Source organism: Cucurbitaria berberidis (assembly GCF_010015615.1).
Source record: "Cucurbitaria berberidis CBS 394.84 unplaced genomic scaffold K460scaffold_5, whole genome shotgun sequence".
Taxonomy (NCBI): Eukaryota; Fungi; Ascomycota; class Dothideomycetes; order Pleosporales; family Cucurbitariaceae; genus Cucurbitaria; species Cucurbitaria berberidis.
In genome coordinates, this window is record NW_024468939.1 from 1,179,347 (window position 1) to 1,198,920 (window position 19,574).

The following is a 19,574-nucleotide window of genomic DNA, read 5'->3' on the forward strand; positions in this document are numbered from 1 at the left end:
CAGGATTCGCAGATCGATACAGCCTAGATAGTGTCATGTCACACGTAGATTATGTTCATGTTTTGAATTCGAGTCCATGTCGAGTCGTCGTCGTCGTTGTCGTTGTCGTCTTATCACGTTGAAATGCACATGTGCCATGTAATGATGGAAACTTTGTAATGATGGAAACCTTGTGATGGAAACAAATGTAGGCAATGCTCAAAAAGGCCCCAGGGATGGGAGGTGGAGGCACTGAGTGAGGCACTGCGCCACCGAGCCACTAGCCCGGCCTTTTCTGATCGATCCGACGTTCCTCAGCTGCATGCATCATCCATCAATGGCGCCCCGTCGCAGGCACCACCCAAGGCCCCCTGTGTCCTCTCTTGTCGACTGACGCCGCCCATCTTCTTCTTCTTCTTCTCATTTTATTAATCGCAAGCTGCTGCTGTGTGGGTTGCCCAATGCTGATCACCCACCCATAGATACATTGCCGGGCCTTCCATTGACTTGCGCGCCGCGCGTCCCCTCTCCACTGTGAGTGGTGTGCAACGACTCCCGTGTGCGCCAGAGTGACACTGGGGATTGACTTGACAACTAATAATATAAGCCCGTGGTTGGATCCTTCCCCGACCTTGCCGCCACTTTTCTTATTCGCCTGCGCTCGCTTCCTCTATTATTGTTGTTGTTGCTATTATCGTCGCTCGCTTGCACCATGACCAGGCGGAAGGCCATTCCGTTCCTCGCCTTTACCGTAGCAGCCGTCATCGTCCTATTCTTCTATTCGAGTTTAGACAGTCGCGAAACATGGCGGGGACTACCGCAGCATGTTGGACTCGGAGAGCACATTGGAGGTAGCAGCGCGAAACCTCCCGGTACCGGCAGCGGGGCCTCTTCTACAACAGATGGTCCGCATGCAAAGGACCCGGATTACGCCAATTGGAACCCCAAGCCCAACTTCAGAAAAGGCTCGCCAATGCCGCCGGGGCATAATTACACCTCTACCCTGGTGATTGCAAAGACAAAGGACGAAGATATAGGCTGGATAGAGGAAAAGATGCCGTACCAGGCCAAGGCAGTCTATGTTGCAGATGACCCCACTGCACCGTTGCATCCGCCCAAGAACAAGGGCCACGAGGTCATGATCTACTTGTCGTGGATCATCGACAACTACGACAATTTGCCCGACGTGGCCATGTTCATGCACGCGCATCAGTTGACCTGGCACAACGACGACCTGCTCAGCAACGACGCACATCTCCTTGTAACACGTCTGAGCCGGCAGCGCGTCTGGAGAGAGGGCTTCGTGAATATGCGGTGTAGCTGGTACCCCGGCTGTCCAGACTGGATGCACCCCGGCGAAACGGAGAAGAACGACTTCAAGCAGGAAGAAGTCCTAATTGCAAAGTCTTGGTCGGAGCTCTTCCCACTCGACGGAGTGCCGAGCGTCCTGGCCCAGCCGTGCTGTGCCCAATTCGCCCTTTCGCGGCAACGCATCCAGGCGAAACCCTATGCGCAATATGTATGGTACAGAGATTGGCTGTTCAACACGCGGCTTCCAGACCACCTCAGCGGTCGCATATGGGAGTACGTGTGGCAATTCGTCTTCACTGGCGAAAACGTATACTGCCCCAAGGAACATGTATGTTTCTGCGACCAGTTTGGCACCTGTTTTGGCGGCGAGGAAGCCTATTCCGACTTTGTCGTGCTTAGGAATGAACTCGGGGACCGGGAAAGGGATCTCAGGGAGTGGGAAGAGAAGAAGAAGGCGAGGCAGGAAGCCGAAGAAAAGGGCGAGCATGACAAGCTGGAGAAGCTGGAGAAGCCCGAGCAGGGCAAGGATGAGGAATACAAAAAAGAGATTGATCGGTTGCGGCCTATTGTCGATGGACTCAAGCACGATGCAGAGGTCCGAGGCCAGGATCCGAAGAATAGAGCATGGGAGGCGGGGAGGGAGTGGCACGAAGGTGATGATTTCTAAAACATGTTGATACGGCATTTTTCACAAAGCTTCACATTCTAAGCGGCGCATCTGATCTAGGGGGCGGAAAGTCTGTTAGAATTCATGGCGTTATACGGAAGTGGGAAGCATGCATAGGCTGCGGCATACATCCTACGGCTTAGCTTGGAGTATGGGAGGGTTACATGAATGTAACTGGGCAATGCTAACGCATTTGACCCACCTGCTGCACTCTAGTCACCTCGTCCGCGTGTGTGGAATGCTCGACGCCAAAACATGAACAGCTTATGTAATCGCGCATCCTCGGGTGCAAAACCAATCACATGCCCCGTGCGGCCTCACCCAACAGTGCAAACCACGCAAACCTACGAAGAGCCCGCTGGTCGGCTGCTGTGTCCTACCTGTCTGTCCTCTGTCCTTCATCTCACGACAATCTAGTAGACAGCAAAGCGCCAGCACCCCACAATAGGTGCGCAATCTGCTTGTCCATTGTTTTTTGTCATCCGCGTCGAATCAAACCGGACATGCCCCGGCTCCACGCACGACTTCAATCATGGTATCAAACTATGCTCTCGTCTCTGTCCAAGATCAAACCATGCCCGCAATGCCTCGTCCAGATCAAACCTGTTTCCACTTCGAGGTCAAACCAAACATGATGAGGACTCGCATACTAAAGGCCTTCGATGGTGCTCTCGACGTCCGGTTCCATCGAGTCTTTCCAGTCCTTGCTTGATCGTAACGCCATTTTGCTCTCATGCTTACATCTTTCATCTCCAAACCTTACCCTTGTGCATTGACAGCTCATCTTTAGTAGCATCCATCTTGTTTGGTCACGGCCATCGGATCAGATCGGATCTGGTGGCAGCCGAGCGAGCCATAATGGCGACAAACGCGCCCTACTACCAGATGCACGCTGGCCAGTTCATCAACGCGACCAACAGTACAAACGCGGCGCAGCCCCAGTTCGTACCCGAAGACGACGAATATGACCTCTCTGCTGCCACCCCTACCGCCGCCGCCACCGCCGTGGTCGCATCGTCGACTGAACACTACAATCCATCCCAACATACCGAGTACTCCGCCCGCCAAACCTCGGCGGACAACACACTCGAGGAGAATCATAATCTTGTCGAATTGCTCGAGGCTGCGACGACGGCCCGTCAGGCTGCTCAGGCCATGAATGTCGACATTTCGGTTGCATCGAGCACGGCGGCGCAGGCCAAGGGCAAGAGGAAGAGAGTCTCCAGCTCTCCCGCCGAGAATCCTTTGTACCCGGAAGACGAGGCCATTAGCACCAAACGGCGAAGACTTGAGATGCCTACAGACACTCTGTTCCAAGAAGGTGACCGTAATGTGAGGGTCAATTCTAAAAAGGCCAGTGTGCCTCCAACTAGCGAGTCTCTTCTGGACGACGCTCGTGCAGCAGGCGTTCACTCCGCCGCCGCTCTCTTCCGCCACTCATCCGAGAGGACCTCACGCAAGTACACACGACCACCCATGTCAAAGCTCTTCATGTCGCTCCAGCTCAGCCCCGAGAACTTCCTACAACTGCAAGCCCAAGCCAAGGCGTACATGCTCGACTCGGCGCATCCTGAGCGACAAAATTGCGTTGGAAATCGTGGCAAAGGTGACACGGATATGGTCAAGTTGCGGCTGTTCAACTGCGTTCGGAACTTCCTGGACGACCAGGTTGGCGAGCAATTCTTCGGTGAGCACGTCAAGAAGCCAGGCGAAAAGGAGGCAACCGAAGCAGCTCATGCGCTAGGAGAAGAAAAGACGTCTGGTGCGGAAGCGAGACTTGCATGGCCGAGAGATGGCAACAAGATCATTGGTCTTGTCACTCCCCTCATGAGACGCATGGTGACAAATGAACGGCAACGACAATACGCCATGGAGACGAGAAAGGGAGGCGCGAAGAAGAAAGAGAGGGATGACAGCCTGGAAGTTATTGCTCAGCAGGCAAACAGCAACTCGAGACTTGACACCGAGCAGCTACAGCCAGCCTTCGATCCCACTTTCGACCAGCCTCCGCAACTCTCACAGCTGGCGTCGCCGTCGCTACCCAACGACGTGATGAGTAAACTCGGCTCCCTACCCGGGAGGTACAGGAATCATCCGGATCGCGATCGAACAACGCTCGCAGAGGCAGAGGCTAGGACGACTAATCCAGCACGTGTCAAGGTCAGTTCAGTTCCCTTCATCATTCCCAACTCCTTTCGGAATGAGTCTTTCTAACGGGGCATATCAGCTTCCCACAGACGGCCCTGCCGAACACCACCTCTCTCACATCAACATCTTCCTCACGCTTGCCCCTCGAGGATCCAGGCCCATCATCAAGCTCGACGAAACACGCATCACCCTCAAGCCTCCCCAAAAACACCTTGCCTGGTATGAGTGGGACGACTTTCTCCAGCATGTCATTGACCTGCTCCAAGCGGCAAAAGCAAAGTTTCCAGAAGTCAGAGAAAGACTGGTGTTTCAGGAGGGCCGGATCGGCGCTGAGAATCTTCGTGGGCTTGCCGTTGCTGCTAATGCTCTGTCCAATGAGACCGCTAACGGAGAAGATGCAGCGCTGGGCTTAGCACCTCCTCCAGAAGGTCACCATCGACCCATTAGTCAGATATCTCAAGAAGTCGAGCCCAGCACGTCTGGAGAGGCTACTCCCGCTAATCCGGACGCTTCCTTCCCTGAAAACGCGCTGTCTGCTCCTCCTCCTCCTCCAGTCCCGGTGGTCAAAGATGACGCAGACACTGACACCAATATCAAACTTCTACCTCGCTACATCATTAAAACGATCGGCCCCGACGGCTGGAAAATCATCGGCAATGCGAAAGAGTGGTATGATATGCTCCTCGAGATGGCTTTCGCTGTTTGGGCAGATGGCGTGTGCAATGTGCTTGTTGAGCTCGTAGACCTGCCGGTGCCTGTGCAGTTGACACCACCCGCGCCGGTCCAGGCTCATGCCGATACTAGCGGTGGCAGTGGGAAGAAGAAAGGGAAGAGAGTAAGCTTTAGTGGGCTGACTGGGGTGGTGGGTATGTTCAAGGGGTCGTGATGGGTTCATAGTCTTTTAGGTCAGCGTGATCGTGGGGGAATGTGCATGGGTTGGCGTTGGACGGTGCTATGGACGCATGTGGATGCTTGTGTGTATTAATTCCGCCTCGGAGGCTTTGTTATTTTCGTATCTTTCATCTTTCGTCTTTCATCCCTCCGTGGCAAACAATTGATGCTAGGATTTACTTGCATTGCGTTGGGCTTCTTATTGCATAGTACGTCGCTTTTCGAGGATTCGACCAATTATTTGGGAAAGATGCAAGTCCTTTGTTGATGGAACAACCCATGCCTTTCATCGATAATACCAGCCCGACTCATACCTATTGCCGTAGCAATCCAACTCCCCAGCGTCTGGATTTGCCGGCTTCCTCACAACTGTGATATCGCCAGGCCAGTACCCTTCCACATCCGGCTCAACCTCTCCTCCCATCCGGACTAGATTCTCAAAAGCTGCCTTCCTTTCCTTGCGGAATTTTGCAATCTCACCGACTACGTCAAGAAGAGGCCTATAGCTAGACTCTGGGACTCTTGGCTTGCGGGGTGGCATAGAATGATGCGGAGCAAGCTCAAGGCCGCTCATAGCTGTCAAGGGCAAAGTACGTCCTGGCTCAAGAGTAGGAAGTCCGCACTCTTCGTCACCGAAAAAGGAAAAGTCGTGTGTTGCGGCTTCCCAAAAGGCTTCAGAGTCGGCGTCTTCGGTAGATGACTTTGTAGGATATGCTCGCCAGCTGGTTGAGATTTTCTTAGGTGCTGCTTGCGGAGGCACCAGCTCAAGTACTATTCGTTGGAGCGCGAACAGGCTGCGTGCGTATTCTCGCTCAGCGATTGCCCTGCTGCGCCCGGGTGGAAGTATATATGTGTGTCCTGCCCGCTGCCTTGCTATTGATGCCTCCTCGGCAGCATCTTTTATGTATTGAATGAGACGGTTGATAATTTCCCCATTGGTTGTTAATATAGGCACATCAGTAAGCACGAGTGTGTGAACTTTAGGTAGCATGCCCGGATGCAGACGGTTTTCTTGCGACTGGCGAAGGTCAAGTCGAGCTCGGCGGTCTTCGACGTAGTGAGTAGAATTGTTCCGCGATCTTGTTCTCGGAGATGATATTGATGGATTGACTACATCAACGTCGGACGATGATAGGATTGGTGAGAGACATTGGTGGACATCGAACGAGTTGCTTGCTGACAAAGACCTTTCGCTCTCGTTGTTGTAAGAGGAAGAAGTGACTGGTGGCAACGACGAATCCACAAGCACAGGCTCCGGAGCATATGCAGCACCGCGTTTGACAAGCTGCGGTTCCGAGGTAACTTCGATAGTAGGGGTACGTGTTGTGGCTTTATTTGGAGAATTGGCGCCCTGAGTACTAGGCAAATTATAAGGCGAGGAGCCAGGTAGTTCAGTTGCATATAATGAGTCTCCAGCAAGCTCAGTTATAGCTGTATCTGTAGAATCAAGCTCAGGTGTTGGCGTCTCGACAGCTTCAAGTTCGTGAGCATTGGAAGGGGCGTAAACGCCGAGATCCCCGCTCAGTTCTGCACGTGGCGAAGGAACTGCTTCCTGAGGAGCATCTTCGGTGATGACCTCGTAATTAACCCTCAGATACTTTAGCTTCGCAGACGCAAACTCAGACAATATTGAGGTAAGTTTCGCTACTCCTGGAAGTTGCAAGTCGCTATCTAGCTCCCCAGAAGAAGTGTGAACCGGATTTCTCAAGAGGCCCGGCAAAATACCAATGTCTAAAACCTGGAGACGCGTCGATCGCAACAAACCGGAGATACCTTCGACGGTTACGGCGTTGCTTGACAGGTAGAGGTGTGTTATTCCAGCATCTCTCGCCTCTTCAATCGCAAGGCTGCCAACAAATCCTTCGGTAAGCTTTTTGCGGAGGTGGCTAACGATATTTTCCGTCTCGAAAGCGTCGATGCTGCCACCTATTCGGGCATGCTCCACTGGTGGTAGCGGGCCACGAGTGACGTGCGCTTCAACGGTCATCTCTTTCATGCAATATTCAAGAAGTAGGCGAGCGCTGCCATCTGTCAAGTGATTATTACCCACGTCAAGACTCCTAACCCGTGTTCCTATGGAGCGCACAATTATGGCCACATCTGAATCTTTGAGGCTAAGGCTTTTGAGGCTCAGCACACGTAAATTACGGAGATATTTTAGATTGATCAAGACCATTTCGTCTTTTGCGGCTGGTGTTCGCGAGAGGTCTAGAGAGACGAGATCTGGGAAATGAGGTAAAGCTTCCGCGAGTCCAGTTGATGTTGCATTCGTGCAGCCTGAAGCATCTAGCAAACGTAGGCCGAATACTGGAAAGGCATGTGAGTGACTTGCTCTCCACCGTAAGCTTGCATGCCGTAGGTTTAACAAAGATGCATGATCGAAGAACGGAAGTCCATCAACGATGAGGCACTGGAGTCGCGGAAGGTATTCGAGACAGTCGCGAAGCCATTCTGCATGGGGTCCACCATAAATCTCTGCATGCGCTGGTGGGAAATGTAGGGTATGTGTGAGCTCTCGTACGAATGGGCGCACGTACGGCAGGGTACGCTTGAATCGCGTTAATGCAACTGTCAAATGTTAACGTCTACTGCGAATTTGATATCAGACGTTGACATGCCATAGACGGTATCATTTTGCACCCCGAAATGAGAGGCAGGACTACCCCAGAGGTTCGGTGTGAAAGTTTTGTGCCACTCTCGACATACTAGAGCCGCAGAGCAAAGGTCAGCGGAGGGCAGGTATCGTGAAATAAGTGCCCACGGGTTCCGTTGTATAGCACTTTCATACGATGGAAGCAAGTCGTCCATGGTTGTGGCGTATGGGGGCGACGAGATCTCACGGCACATCAATCAACTCGTCGCCCGTCTCAAGGAGTATAGGGCTAAACAGAATGACGATATGCATGCTCAACCAGGCTGTGTGGAGGCTGTGTTTCGAGTGCACTGTTCAGTAGAGGGGGATGATGCAAGTGTTGGCGGGTCAAAGCCGAGGCCGTCCTAGCCGAATGCGCTAACGAGGCAGACCCGTGAGATGCACAGCACCGCAGAACGGTATCCAATAGGCGCGACTAGGAAAAGGTAGAGGTACAGGCGTTATTACATTGCTAGCCTCGTTACTGATACTGATACGAGGCCTTTAAAGAGCTTTGTAGACCTCCTTGACCATCCAAGACATCATTGCTAGCGAGGCGCATGATATGGCTAGCGTTGAATACTCGCGATGGGGTGCGAACAGTTCCATGTATATTTATTGACGGATCTTTGGCCATGAGCTCAAAGCAAACGCCCAGTCGAACGGCCCTTTCCCTGGCCAGATCATCTCAAGTCGAACACCTCGCTCCGCAGCACCTTCTAGCGTAGCATCTGTCTCGAGGCCTTTGGCAGTGGAAATGGGCGCGAAGACCCTCGGGTAGGTCATGAGTAGCTACTCTATTTTGGCCGCCGATATAGATCGTAGAGTATAGTGCAGATACCATTTCCGGAGACAAATGTCTTGTATCTGTCGTGACTGTGTCGGACGCTCACTACACCTCCTCGGCTCTAGGCGCTTCCCTTGCACCACCAAAACCGTCAAGCGTCACAGATCCTTACCAAAACTTCCCGCCCTTCCTCCGCTCCTCGCTCAACGCCTTCAGCTGTTCCGAAATCCCCCTCAACTCATTTCGGTGGTTCTCTCGCGACTCCTCGATTAGCCGCGCATGCTCCTTCCTTAGCTCTACAAACTCCTCTTCAAGCTTCTCGTGCCACGGATACAGGACGAAGATCTGGAAGCATAGTGCGGAGGAGCCGATGACGAAATTGGTAAGAGAAAAGCCGCGCGTGACTAGCATGTTGGGAGTAGGAACGTGACTGATTCGACGTGATGATGAATAATGACCACGGGGTTTTGGCTGGAATCTGGGATGAAGCGCTGGTGTGTATGTATGTGTGTGTGTGTGCGTGTGCGTGTGTGTAATATGGAGCGTGCGACGGTAGCCAAGCGTGACTAGGTAGGTGCGTAGGAAGAACGCTGATGGAGACTGAAAAAGAAAAACGCCGATAGAAAGCAAAAGTACCAAAGACAAAGTAGAAATTCGAGGATAGCTATAGCTATATCGGCTATTACGCACGCTTAAACTTAGGTAAAGCCGAAATGGCGCAAGGAAGAGTCACATGCGCTCGTACCCAATTCCATCAATTTTTGTACCAACCAGAGACAAAGACGTCGCTTTGCGCCATTAAAAGTGGCATGATTCCGTCCGTTTTGGGCCAATTCGGAATTAGGCCCGACCAACATCATATGATGTTTTATTAGGCTAACCAAGTGCCCAGTCATTGAGCGGCGATGGATCGGTCCCGTCGGCGGAGACTCGCTACAAAGCGAAGTATAATGCCAAGTGCTGTCCATACATGTATACCACCAAAGACTTACAGTCCAGAAAATTGACAAAATCAGCATTGTCCATTCCACAACATGCCTTGGAACCAGTCTTCTCTTGCTGTGGTGGGGACGAGAAGAGAGCGCGGAAATAGCCACCTTGTGTTTATACGACTCGCAAGTCCAGGAGCGGGGTGATACTGATTATTTGTTGATAGACATGTGGATATCACAAGGGGGCGTGCCTACAAGTCCAGGAGCCTGGTTCAGCCCATCTACGGAAGTATTCGGCGTAAAGGCGATGCAAGATCACCCACCCATGCACTCGTCGTTCAGATCACGGTACCCTGCCCGGTGGAATGACGGCGGGACGTTTTCAACATGGCCTCAACCAAGACGTTGACACACACGAGGCAGGATCCTTATGGGCACAGAGTTTGAAAGCGAGAATCCCTTCATTGGTGATATTGAGCGCAAGAAAACAAAATATGCCATCAGAGCCATGCATAAACGTAGGAGAGAGTACAAGACATGACGAGCAAAGAAAAAAAAATTAGCTACTAGTAAATATGACGCCCTTGGTATATTGTAGAGAGAAAGTTCGGCCCTTGATTATCCCATGTCCCTCGAGGCCGCAATCGCTCTCGCAGTGAACTGTGCCACATAAAAGATCATGTTGGTGCCTGCTGGTGGGACCAACGTGCCGCCATCGGATAATGCATCTGTCGCAGCAACTAGATGCCTGTCTTGCGACAGACTGCGCCTTCCTCCCACAGCGCACGCCTGCTAACATGGAATATCTTGCGTGCTGTAAACCGAGGTGTGTGCTTGTGTGTGTGTAACCATGTTTGTGCTGGCTGCGAACAGCTGTCGAGATGCATGACGGAAAATGAACGCCCCCAACGTGTGCTGGTCCTAGTGCTTATGCCTGCACATTCTTCTCGTTGAACGCCTTTGGCCGGAAGACGGCATCCTGGCCAGACATGCGTCGGGCAAGTGCGCGGTCTAGTTTTGCCCCCAGCGCCAGCTTGCTCATGTCGTCCGTCTTCTCGCTCGTGAGCTTGTACCGTTGCTGGACGAGTCGTTGGTCTTCGAGGCGCTCGAAGCCCGCATTCCACGTCTTGATGTCCTGGGATTTGAGATCGCCCGAGGTGGAAGAGGCTCCTGAGAGGTGCGAGGGCGCGATTGAGGGTGTAAGGGTTGGGGTGGCGCTGTACGTGGACATGCGTGTTGAGGCGCGGTTGCCTGCTGACTGTGATTTGTTCGCGTTAGGCTGTGATTCCGCAGGCTGTGCTTGTAGTGATTCCGACATGTTTGTGTGTGGTGGTGGGAGGATTGGTGACGATGAATCGGGGCAGAAACGAAGGTAGGGGAGAGTATGCCAACGGAGGAGATGAACCGTAGCCGGGCAAGCGTTGGCGTGGGTAGGGCACGTCTGAAACGGGCGGTGTATACAAAATCAACTACTTACGTTGGCTAGCATGGGGCGCGAGGACTCTAGGGAGTTGGTCATGATGTACCAGGCCGAGGATGAGTGCGTGTTTCGGACGTGTGGGGTGGGTAGTATAGAATGCTGTTTGCTTTAGGGTAGAGGCTGTCGGAGTGCAAGTCGCAAGGCAGCGATTGATTGGCGGCAAGAGGTGAATTGGTGAAGCGGGACAGCCAGAGGCTGCAGGAGAATACCAGGTCGCAGGAGAAGGTGGAGAGGGCCAGTGCACTCCGGACGCTCTCGCGCGTTTCAAAGGGGCCCAAGATCGGCAAGGGGGCAACGTGTGCGGTTAGGATGCGTGAACCAGGCGGTGCGATGGCTTGCTAGCGTTGCAGCAGGATTTCGCAGGATGAATGCACGTGTCAGCCTTACAACCGACGGATGACGTGGTGATGTGAAGTGAATCGAGGGTGGAGTAACAACAGCATGGCCAAGGTGGGTGCGAGGGAAGGCTGCCCTTTTACACACCTGGTCGTCTAAAACAGCACACATGTAAGGATCTATGTGCCTCTCGATAAACTGAGCACCATGCAGCCAGCCTCTCAGACAACCGACTAGGAACGTTCGGCCGCGTCAAAGCCATCTAGAAATCAACCCAGCCAATGCCCGACCGGTTCGACTACGGCCCACGAGCATGCGCCCCACGCGTCTTTGCCACGTTTTTGAACGGCTTCCCGCTGCTGCTCGATGCTCGGCGCGCCTTGTCGACTGTCTCCACCTTGGGCGCTTCATGGCTGGCCATCTCAATCAGTCAAAGACACCCAAAAGACACTCAAAGACATGGACGGCATGCTGACGACAAAGCATGCCTTGCATCAACATCTCAGACATTCACCGACAACAATGCTCGCAACGTCATGGCCCCTCTACCAAGAGTCCCCTTTATGGTTGACGCATGTTCGACCAGGCTTCGATGCGCCTGCAGCTCGTTCTGGTACCCTACTCCCCCTGACCGCGATAGCCAGCTCGCCATGCCTACTTCATCCTGGAGCAGCAGGACCCCGCCAGTCTCACTGCTGCGCTACCGTCGTCGTACCACTTTACCTACTGGTGGAACACTATTGACCCCTAAGCGATAGTGCACGTCTAGCTCAAAGTCGCACCTCTCCAACTTCGTACGTGCAATCATCCTGGAAATAGCCTTCCGCTACTCCACTCCTGCCGCACCTACCCAAGGCATCTAGTAGTAACGCACTAGCTCAGTCCTTATTCTTCCTTCTTCTTTTTTTTTAGTAATTTCTACTTTGGCTAAGGTGAGGTTTAAACTCAACAACAAGCAAGTCACAGCCGGACTGCATTACACCTCCGCCCAATTCAGCAAGCCCTGGCTCGGCTCAACTATGCTCCTGCATGCGCAATCGCTGTCGGCGTTTCTTAATTTGTCTCTGATTTGTCTCTGGCTCGTGCTTCCACGTTGCTGACCACGTGGTAATCAAGGAACCTGCATGGCTGACATGCAGGCGCTCAGACCACGGATGAATGTTGTCGCCTTTTCGAGCTGACTCGCCCATCGACGCAGGGGGCGGATAGAAAGGTTCAGTCACTTCAGTGACGCAACAATCAAAACTAGTCGGTATTATACTTGTCAACACCTTACAAGACCCCCTAGGTACTTCCTTTTTCGTCCTGAGACTTGTCTTGCCGACTGGTGTGGCCGAGCGGAAAAGGTCGCCACATTCTTTAGGCGGTTGTCGGCCGTCTCGATTGCGCAATCTCTCCGTAGCTCTACTGGCATAATCGTCTCCCTCGCTTACCACAAGATCTAGATTCCATGCGCAAGCTATTAGCCTATACGGCCAACCCGGATTGGCGTCTAGATTCCAGTTGCGGGTGTGGCTTCACTGACATTGGATAGCAGAGCCATTGACTCGCTGGCAGCCTTAAGTTTCTATGGTTCTGATGGGAAAATCGCCGAGTCTAGAGATGCATGTAGTACGAATCATCTAGTAATGGAATGCATTGGACCTTTCCGCTGCTAACACAAACGCTGAAATGACTACAAGTGTCGCGAGCCCAGAGTGAGGGAACAATTTGATAGTTCAAAAAATGAACGCCAACACTCCTCAAAGACGCCTAATACTTCATATCCCGGCACTTGATTACATGCTCATACCGGGCAAAGCCTTGAGCCCTATCGCACCATAAAGTTAGCATCTACTCTTTCAATCGCATACAGGACAGCCAACTTACATCCATCCAAATTCTCATTAACAGAACTTTTAACAGCACACTTGTTCATAGCAGCCACGCTCTGACTCTGGAGCGGCTTACCATTCTCACACGCCTGGAACATGCACTTCGAGTCCATGGCCTTCTGGAGCGAGTCTCCCTTCCAGCCGAAGAGGTAGTCGGCATGCGTACCATAGCCCTTGTTATCATTGTAGCTGAGGAAGAAGGGGTTGGAGCCGTCCTTGGGCCACATATTGTTGAATTGCGTCGTATCCCAGAGAGTCTCGTAGGCGACTTGGGCCATGCGGACGGGATGGGATGCGGGGCATGCGCCGGCGGGCGAGAAGGCTTCTTTAGCTGTGTTATACATGTGGTCTTGATGATTGGGAGAATCAACATTCTTGCCATCCCAGCATCTGTTGATCAATAGTCAGCGGAAGGGTGCGTAAAACTGGAAAGAGTAACGAACGAGGGAAAGTGGTGAACCGTCATGATGCCGCCTTTGCAAGCCTTCGGAGGGAAGTCGGGAGACTCGGGAAATCGAGTTGCCTTGTCTTGCAGACAGACAAAACGAAGACCTGGGTGCTTCTTTGCGTCCTCAACCGTGTTGGTCGTGGGACTGCCGACGGTCATACGGAAGCCCTAATACTGTTAGTTCTCGATGATTGTCCGAAAGGTTTGGAGCAACTGACCTTTGGGAACGCTGTAATCTTCTGGTTTCCATTTGTGTTGAAGTCTTGCTGGGTATAGTAGACGGTCATTCCACCATTGATACCGTTCGGCAAAGCAGTGTTCTGCATGATGGGCACACGCTTGTACGACCCGTTCTCGTGCTTGAAGAACATGGCAGCGGTCCAGTAGTTGCTATTTTCCGTTTAGCCCAGCACCCAGTCTGCGGCGAAGGACAAGCGTCTTACCTAAAGTCCTCAGAGAAGGTGCATGTTGTACAGCTAGCCACATCGCTAGGATCTTTGTCCATTGTTGCATTGAATGCATTGCCACCGACGATCTGGTGAACATGAGCAGAGGGGAGCTTGCCAGGCTCGACAAGGGGATCGAGACGCTGAATGCTCAGTGTCGAGCATCCGAAGCGAAGTGCGGCCTGCGCAGGCGCAACGAGTGCGGCGATCTGGATCAGCTTCATCTTCTCAGATATCTGTGAAATGGCCTAGCAAAGGTGGAGAATCTGAACGATACGCGAAAGGCAGGCCATCAACTTAAGCTCGAGCATCATGTCAATTTCCATATCTTGATTTCTTGTCGCCACCCTTGATACATGTTGTTGAAGGGGCCGTGGTGTTGAAACTCTTTAACCATTGATTAACCATATAAATTCACAACCAATGAGATCAACTCTCCCCATATTTTCCCCACCTGGTGAGCGAAACAAAGTCACAACAGTCATCCAGTAGTATTAATTCGAATATTTCGGCACTTACCCCCCGTACATACGTCCTAGATCTACGGCACTTGGTTCAGTTGACAGGGCACGTGGTTGTGACCGTTGCACAGACAAGCTTTGATACAAGCTTAGGTTGCACGCGCACTATCCGGCAGATCATGAATTGCCAATTTTGGTCTCGGATCATCTCAGCCGAATTAACTTTTGATGCTGATAGCCCGACACCTGCACTGTTTTCGCATGCGTCTACAGTCGGTAGCCGGTAGGTGAGAGGATCACTTTACCCCGGTTCTTGGCTGTTGCTGATATACAGGCCGGCACCGTTGAGAAATCGAACCTGCGATGTATATTCGAACGTCTAGCCTACTACAATGACACATACTAGGCTCTTGCATACCCATATCGAAGTGAGGGTAATGGACATGTCTCCCACCTCCACTACTGCTAGTGAAGGTATAGTATTAGACAAAATCCTGTCTCAATATCTGACTAAAAGTAGCCTTCGTTGCCATTTTTGGTGGCAAGTACTTTGTGGCTTCACAGCCCGATTCAAACAGGATCTTAAGGTCATCCTTGTCAGCGGGTTGGCGTGCCTCGAAGTTGCCTTTCCAAGTGCACTCAGGAGCAACTTATACGGCAGTAAAGTATTGAGAACTATATCGGGACCAAGTGCCCAGGGTAACAAATCTTTACACCGATTAATGAACCTCGCGAGATACGTCGGTGAATATCGTAAGAAGGTAGCTCCTACTACAACTCCATTTCGTAACAATCGGACACTTATTTTGAGATGAAAATGGGGCTAAGGGCGTTGACGAAACGATGGCCATGGGCTAAAAGTCGCACGCAGTCGCTCGGTGTTTGTGACGTCGGGAAACCACCGAACGACGTTCACGGCAATCGACGGCTTGGCTTGGCTTGGCGTCCCAACCTGCCGTATATGGACATATCGTCACCGTGCTGCGAGCAACTCATGGTTTTTGCAGCTTTGGTCACGAGGTTTACATGAGACGGAACCCCCAGACATGGGGCGGAAGGGTGGGAGAGCAAGATACTCACAATGACCACACTTGTGAGCTTTTGTCCGTCCAATATGGTATTTATAGCTGCCTACAACACAGTGGTTTTAGCGTAAGTAAAAGTTGTACCCTAGGTAGTCTATGTTACCAACTCCAAACATACTCCGAAATTGATGTTGGAATAAATCGTGTAATTTCGTCGCCACTTCACCAAATGTCTAACGCTGTGGTAGTGCGCCACGCACTTGCCGAGCGCTGTCCTGGCTCGAATCGTGGAGGCCTGGCGATATTCCAGTATCAACTACAACTAGCCTGAACCAAGCTCGCGATCATGGCAGGTTACACACACAATGACATTGAAGGCGGATTAGAAATATCATCTGCAATACGTGTTTGCCTATCTTCTACGAACCACAAAATGCCATCCAGCATTGGCAGAGTTGCCATGGGCGATCATCAGTACTTGCGACTTACAAGGGGGTCGGACCCTTCAGCATAGTACTTGGGCGCACTCGAGACCCCACCACCCCCAAGAAAAGCCGATACCCCAGAAGCGTGACGTTTACACCATATCCCAATATCTACTCCGGGAAGATCTCCCAGCGTCTTCATTATTGAGATCTGAAATTTGTCTTAGATTAACCTTTGTGGTCTGGCGGTGGTTCAGCTAACCAGGGGCGGTCAAGCACAGGTTCTAGGAGAGTACATTGGCATGAGGGTCAAGAACAGAAGCAATGCTCGGTCATTAGAGAAGCCTCTGGACCGAGCAATAAAAGTTCATTACTCTCTGTTGTGCCTGTTGGTAACCATCATAGGATGATGACACAATTGCGCTAGCCGATTCTCCTGTCTTCGATTCTCGCGGTTCTGACCAATCCATTGGTGGGATGCGTCTCCAGCACATTGCAGCTACATTTCAAAAATACAGAGCGCCTTGATACTAGTAGGCACCTTGATACTAGTAGACACCTTGGTACAAGTAGCAGACACCTTGATACAAGTAGCAGACACCTTGATACTAGTAGGCGCCCTGAGGAACTTGGTAGCCTCCCATTTGTGCCTGTTGTGCCTGCTGTGCTTGCGCTTGCGCCTGAAATTGTGCAAGTTCTTGCTGCCGTTGCGGTAAATCATTGAACCAGGGATGTTGGAGAGCATTTGCAGCCGAAATCCGCATTTCCGGCCGAAGTTGAAGCATGCTATTGAGGAGGTTGAGGCCGACCTGATCGACTTGAGGAAGAATGAGACGTAGGTCTTGAGTTGCGTAGACAGGGAAGTTGCCCTTGTACTCGGGAAGTTGCGAGATGCCTGGCCATGACCGCTCGGATGGAGTTCCCATTAGTCTAAAGATTTTCTGCACTTGATCCTCGTTGGTGGTTCCTGGAAAGAGTGGTCGCCCAGTGTACATCTCAGCCATGATGCAGCCCGCCGACCAGATGTCAATGCTTGTGTTGTACGTTCGACTGCCGAGCAGGACGTCGGGGGCGCGGTACCATAGGGTCACGACTTCGTTGGAGAAGGTATTAACTGGGATGCCGAACGCGCGGGCCAGGCCGAAGTCAGCAAGCTTCAGTTGTCCCCGGTTATTGATGAGTAGGTTCTGGGGCTTTAGATCCCGGTGCAGGACGCGGGCTTCATGGCAGAAGGCGATTCCCTTGAGGAGCTGGTACATGAAGGACTTGATAGTCACAGGGTCCAGCGCTCCTCGGTCGCCGCGCGAGTCCATGTACCTCTTAAGGTCCTTGTCCATGAACTCAAAGACTAGCATAAGCTTGTTCTCCGTGTGTATGACATCGTGCAGCAGGACAATGTTCTCGTGGCGGAGCTCTTTCATCAAGGAGATTTCGCGGATCGCAGTAGAGGGGGTACCTTCCTCAGAGTCGAGGTGTATTTCCTTGAGGGCCACGAGTTCACCCGTCTGCCGATTGCGGCCCTTGAACACCTGCGCAAGTCAGCATGAGCTGTGCAATGAATGGCCTGTGGCAACGCACAGTAGCATATGTTCCTTCGCCCAGCTTCTCCAGCTGCTGGAAGGAGCTAGGGTGCCTGCGGTTGTCCATGGTGGGCGCGATGGGCACGATATGGCCGTCGCCTAGGTTGCGGACGCTGATGGACGAGTCGGTGCGGTTGGGAACAGCGAGAGTGCCCGCGTGCGTCGGCTGGAGGCTGCCCGGGGGCGCTCGTGAAGTGAAGTTGGGGTCCCAGAGAATGGCCGACGCGGTCGTAAGTTGGCTGGCGATGCGCAGAGGGGACGACGGGCCAGACTGATCGGGGGCGGGAGCTGGTGACGCCGTTTTGGTGAAGTGGAGAGCAAACGAGGGAAGTTCGAGGCGGTCGATTAAGTAGAGGTGCAGTAGCGATAGCGATAACAGCGAGGGAGATGGGATCTTCGTCGGCGCTTGTAGTGGGTTGGGTGGGTTCAAGCGTGGCATGCATAGTTGATCAGGGTGGTTTTGGCGGGGCAAGGCGCCGGCGCTTACAGTACTGGGTGGGACAGAACAATACATGGCTGGCTCCACGACCTTTCATTTCACCTCCCAGCGAGCGCGCCAACCCGACAGCAGGAGCCTACGAGAAACTGCTACTAATATCTGACTGGTGGAGCTCTACGCGCTCGTCATCTATGTTTAGGTTTCACATCCCAGCGACCACTTCGCCTTGTTACTACAACTCCATGTGACGTCTACGTCCCCTTCCCAAGGAATGTCAAGGCCGCGACGACATAGCCGTCCATTCCAACTGTCAGTGTCGGCTGTATGACCGGCGCAAAGTAGGGACTGTGGTTCCCCGGCACATCCTCCCTCAACCGTCCCTCCTTCACCGCTTTATCATAGACCTGCGGATCTATCCCACCATACAAAAAGAAACAGCTTGGCTTTCCAATCGCCGTAGCCAAGATGCCAAAGTCCTCGCTGCCCTGCAGCCGCGCGATGTCGTCCGTGTAGCCATGCTTACCGACCTCGAAGTGCTCGGAGAAAGTCTTCTCAAGCGCGCTGGTGACGGAAGCGTCGTTGAACAGGAAGGGAAATCGCGTCGTCTCTTTCAGTGTCGGCTGCTTAGGATTTGAAGACGCTTCAGCTTCAGCAGCGATGATCTTTTTGACACTGTTCAACACTCGTTCGCGGGTCTCTGGCAGAGCCGTGCGGATGTTGATCTTCAGCTCTGCTTCTTCTGGAATAATGTTTTCCCTATCACCGGCATGTATGGCAGACACGGTGACTACGGCGAAGTCCAGTGGATCGACTTCACGGGCGACTACGGTTTGCAGACGCATAATTGTCGAAGCTGCCTGAACTATAGGGTCTATTCCCCTATGTGGTGTTGAAGCATGTGTTTGTCGGCCTTCAATCTTGATTCTGGACTGTGTTAGCTCCTACACTACCTCATACTCGATTGATATTACTTACTGGAATGAGTCCGCCGAGCTGGCAATCAAGCCACGCTTCGTTCCAATAACACCTATATCAGCCTTCAGCTTGCAGACTATGGTGTGAATCGGAAGAATACTCACCAGCTCTCTCAGGCATAAGATGCGCTCCCACAGCAAAATCCGGCTCGGGAACCTTGTCATACAAGCCATCATCAATCATATCCTGCGCCCCACTCGCCCTCTCCTCTGCTGGCTGGAAACACAAAACCAACGTCCCACTCCACTCATCTTTTGCCTTCACCAAAGTCTCCGCCGCCCCCAACAGCGTAGTAATATGCATGTCATGGCCACATGCATGCATGACTGGTTTTTCCACGCCGTCGACATCTTTCATACGGGCTTGGCTGGCATAAGGGAGATTAGAGCGCTCATCGACTGGCAAGGCATCGATATCTGCGCGAAGCAGCAACGTCTTCCCAGGCCCGTTCTTCAGCACAGCTGCAACCCCATGACCGCCAATCGAAGAGTGAATCTCGTACGAGTTGAATTTCTCGAGGTGTTTGACTATGGCCTCTGCCGTTTTTTGCTCTTGATAGGACAGCTCTGGGTGGGCATGGAACCATTTGTCTATGTATTGATTAGCATGTTGTTTACTAGATAGGTGCTTTGCATACAGAGCTCCTCGTACGAGCCGAGTTCCGGCCGGTATTTATTAACGATATCGGTGACTGACGGCATGGTTGTCATTTCTAAAAATAATAATTAACTATAAGGG

The 19,574-nt window shown here is 52.3% G+C and overlaps 8 protein-coding genes across 8 annotated transcripts; 2 read left to right on the forward strand and 6 right to left on the reverse strand.

The window, feature by feature from the left end:
* Positions 1 to 317: 317 nt before the first annotated feature.
* On the forward strand, positions 318 to 2,305 carry K460DRAFT_369766 (uncharacterized protein). Its single transcript, XM_040934023.1, has one exon. The coding sequence runs from the start codon at positions 692 to 694 to the stop codon at positions 1,955 to 1,957; it is 1,266 nt and encodes a 421-aa protein (XP_040784324.1). The 5' UTR covers positions 318 to 691; the 3' UTR covers positions 1,958 to 2,305.
* A 510-nt stretch (positions 2,306 to 2,815) lies between these two features.
* Positions 2,816 to 4,853, forward strand: K460DRAFT_255598 (uncharacterized protein; the record flags this gene model as incomplete). Its single annotated transcript, XM_040927417.1, has 2 exons — positions 2,816 to 4,117; positions 4,185 to 4,853. Coding segments are annotated over 2 exons (1,971 nt in total), but the record flags the coding sequence as incomplete, so codon positions are not given.
* Positions 4,854 to 5,282: 429 nt separating this feature from the next.
* Positions 5,283 to 7,804, reverse strand: K460DRAFT_379770 (uncharacterized protein; the record flags this gene model as incomplete). The annotated part of the gene is made up of 2 exons (XM_040935195.1): positions 5,283 to 7,564; positions 7,615 to 7,804. 2 exons carry the CDS (start codon positions 7,802 to 7,804, stop codon positions 5,283 to 5,285), a joined length of 2,472 nt encoding a protein of 823 aa, XP_040784326.1.
* A 779-nt stretch (positions 7,805 to 8,583) lies between these two features.
* Positions 8,584 to 8,826, reverse strand: K460DRAFT_379771 (uncharacterized protein; the record flags this gene model as incomplete). Its single annotated transcript, XM_040935196.1, has 1 exon — positions 8,584 to 8,826. One exon carries the CDS (start codon positions 8,824 to 8,826, stop codon positions 8,584 to 8,586), a length of 243 nt encoding a protein of 80 aa, XP_040784327.1.
* Positions 8,827 to 10,275: 1,449 nt separating this feature from the next.
* On the reverse strand, positions 10,276 to 10,866 carry K460DRAFT_291872 (uncharacterized protein; the record flags this gene model as incomplete). Its single annotated transcript, XM_040929316.1, has 2 exons — positions 10,276 to 10,605; positions 10,825 to 10,866. The coding sequence occupies 2 exons, from the start codon at positions 10,864 to 10,866 to the stop codon at positions 10,276 to 10,278; spliced, it is 372 nt and encodes a 123-aa protein (XP_040784328.1).
* Positions 10,867 to 12,941: 2,075 nt separating this feature from the next.
* K460DRAFT_388614 (uncharacterized protein) lies at positions 12,942 to 14,239 on the reverse strand (the record flags this gene model as incomplete). The annotated part of the gene is made up of 5 exons (XM_040935705.1): positions 13,929 to 14,239; positions 13,704 to 13,875; positions 13,481 to 13,653; positions 13,033 to 13,427; positions 12,942 to 12,973 (listed from the first exon to the last, which is right to left on the reverse strand). The coding sequence occupies exons 1-5, from the start codon at positions 14,153 to 14,155 to the stop codon at positions 12,942 to 12,944; spliced, it is 999 nt and encodes a 332-aa protein (XP_040784329.1). The 5' UTR covers positions 14,156 to 14,239.
* Positions 14,240 to 16,450: 2,211 nt separating this feature from the next.
* Positions 16,451 to 17,861, reverse strand: K460DRAFT_293887 (Pkinase-domain-containing protein; the record flags this gene model as incomplete). The annotated part of the gene is made up of 2 exons (XM_040929459.1): positions 16,451 to 17,371; positions 17,421 to 17,861. 2 exons carry the CDS (start codon positions 17,859 to 17,861, stop codon positions 16,451 to 16,453), a joined length of 1,362 nt encoding a protein of 453 aa, XP_040784330.1.
* A 251-nt stretch (positions 17,862 to 18,112) lies between these two features.
* K460DRAFT_379775 (metal-dependent amidase/aminoacylase/carboxypeptidase) lies at positions 18,113 to 19,537 on the reverse strand (the record flags this gene model as incomplete). Its single annotated transcript, XM_040935197.1, has 4 exons — positions 18,113 to 18,785; positions 18,837 to 18,888; positions 18,941 to 19,426; positions 19,474 to 19,537. 4 exons carry the CDS (start codon positions 19,535 to 19,537, stop codon positions 18,113 to 18,115), a joined length of 1,275 nt encoding a protein of 424 aa, XP_040784331.1.
* Between the last annotated feature and the right edge of the window lie 37 nt (positions 19,538 to 19,574).

Excerpts from the sequence above, each read along its gene's own strand:
- K460DRAFT_369766 (XM_040934023.1), top strand. The coding sequence starts at position 692 with ATGACCAGGCGGAAGGCCATTCCGTTCCTCGCCTTTACCGTAGCAGCC.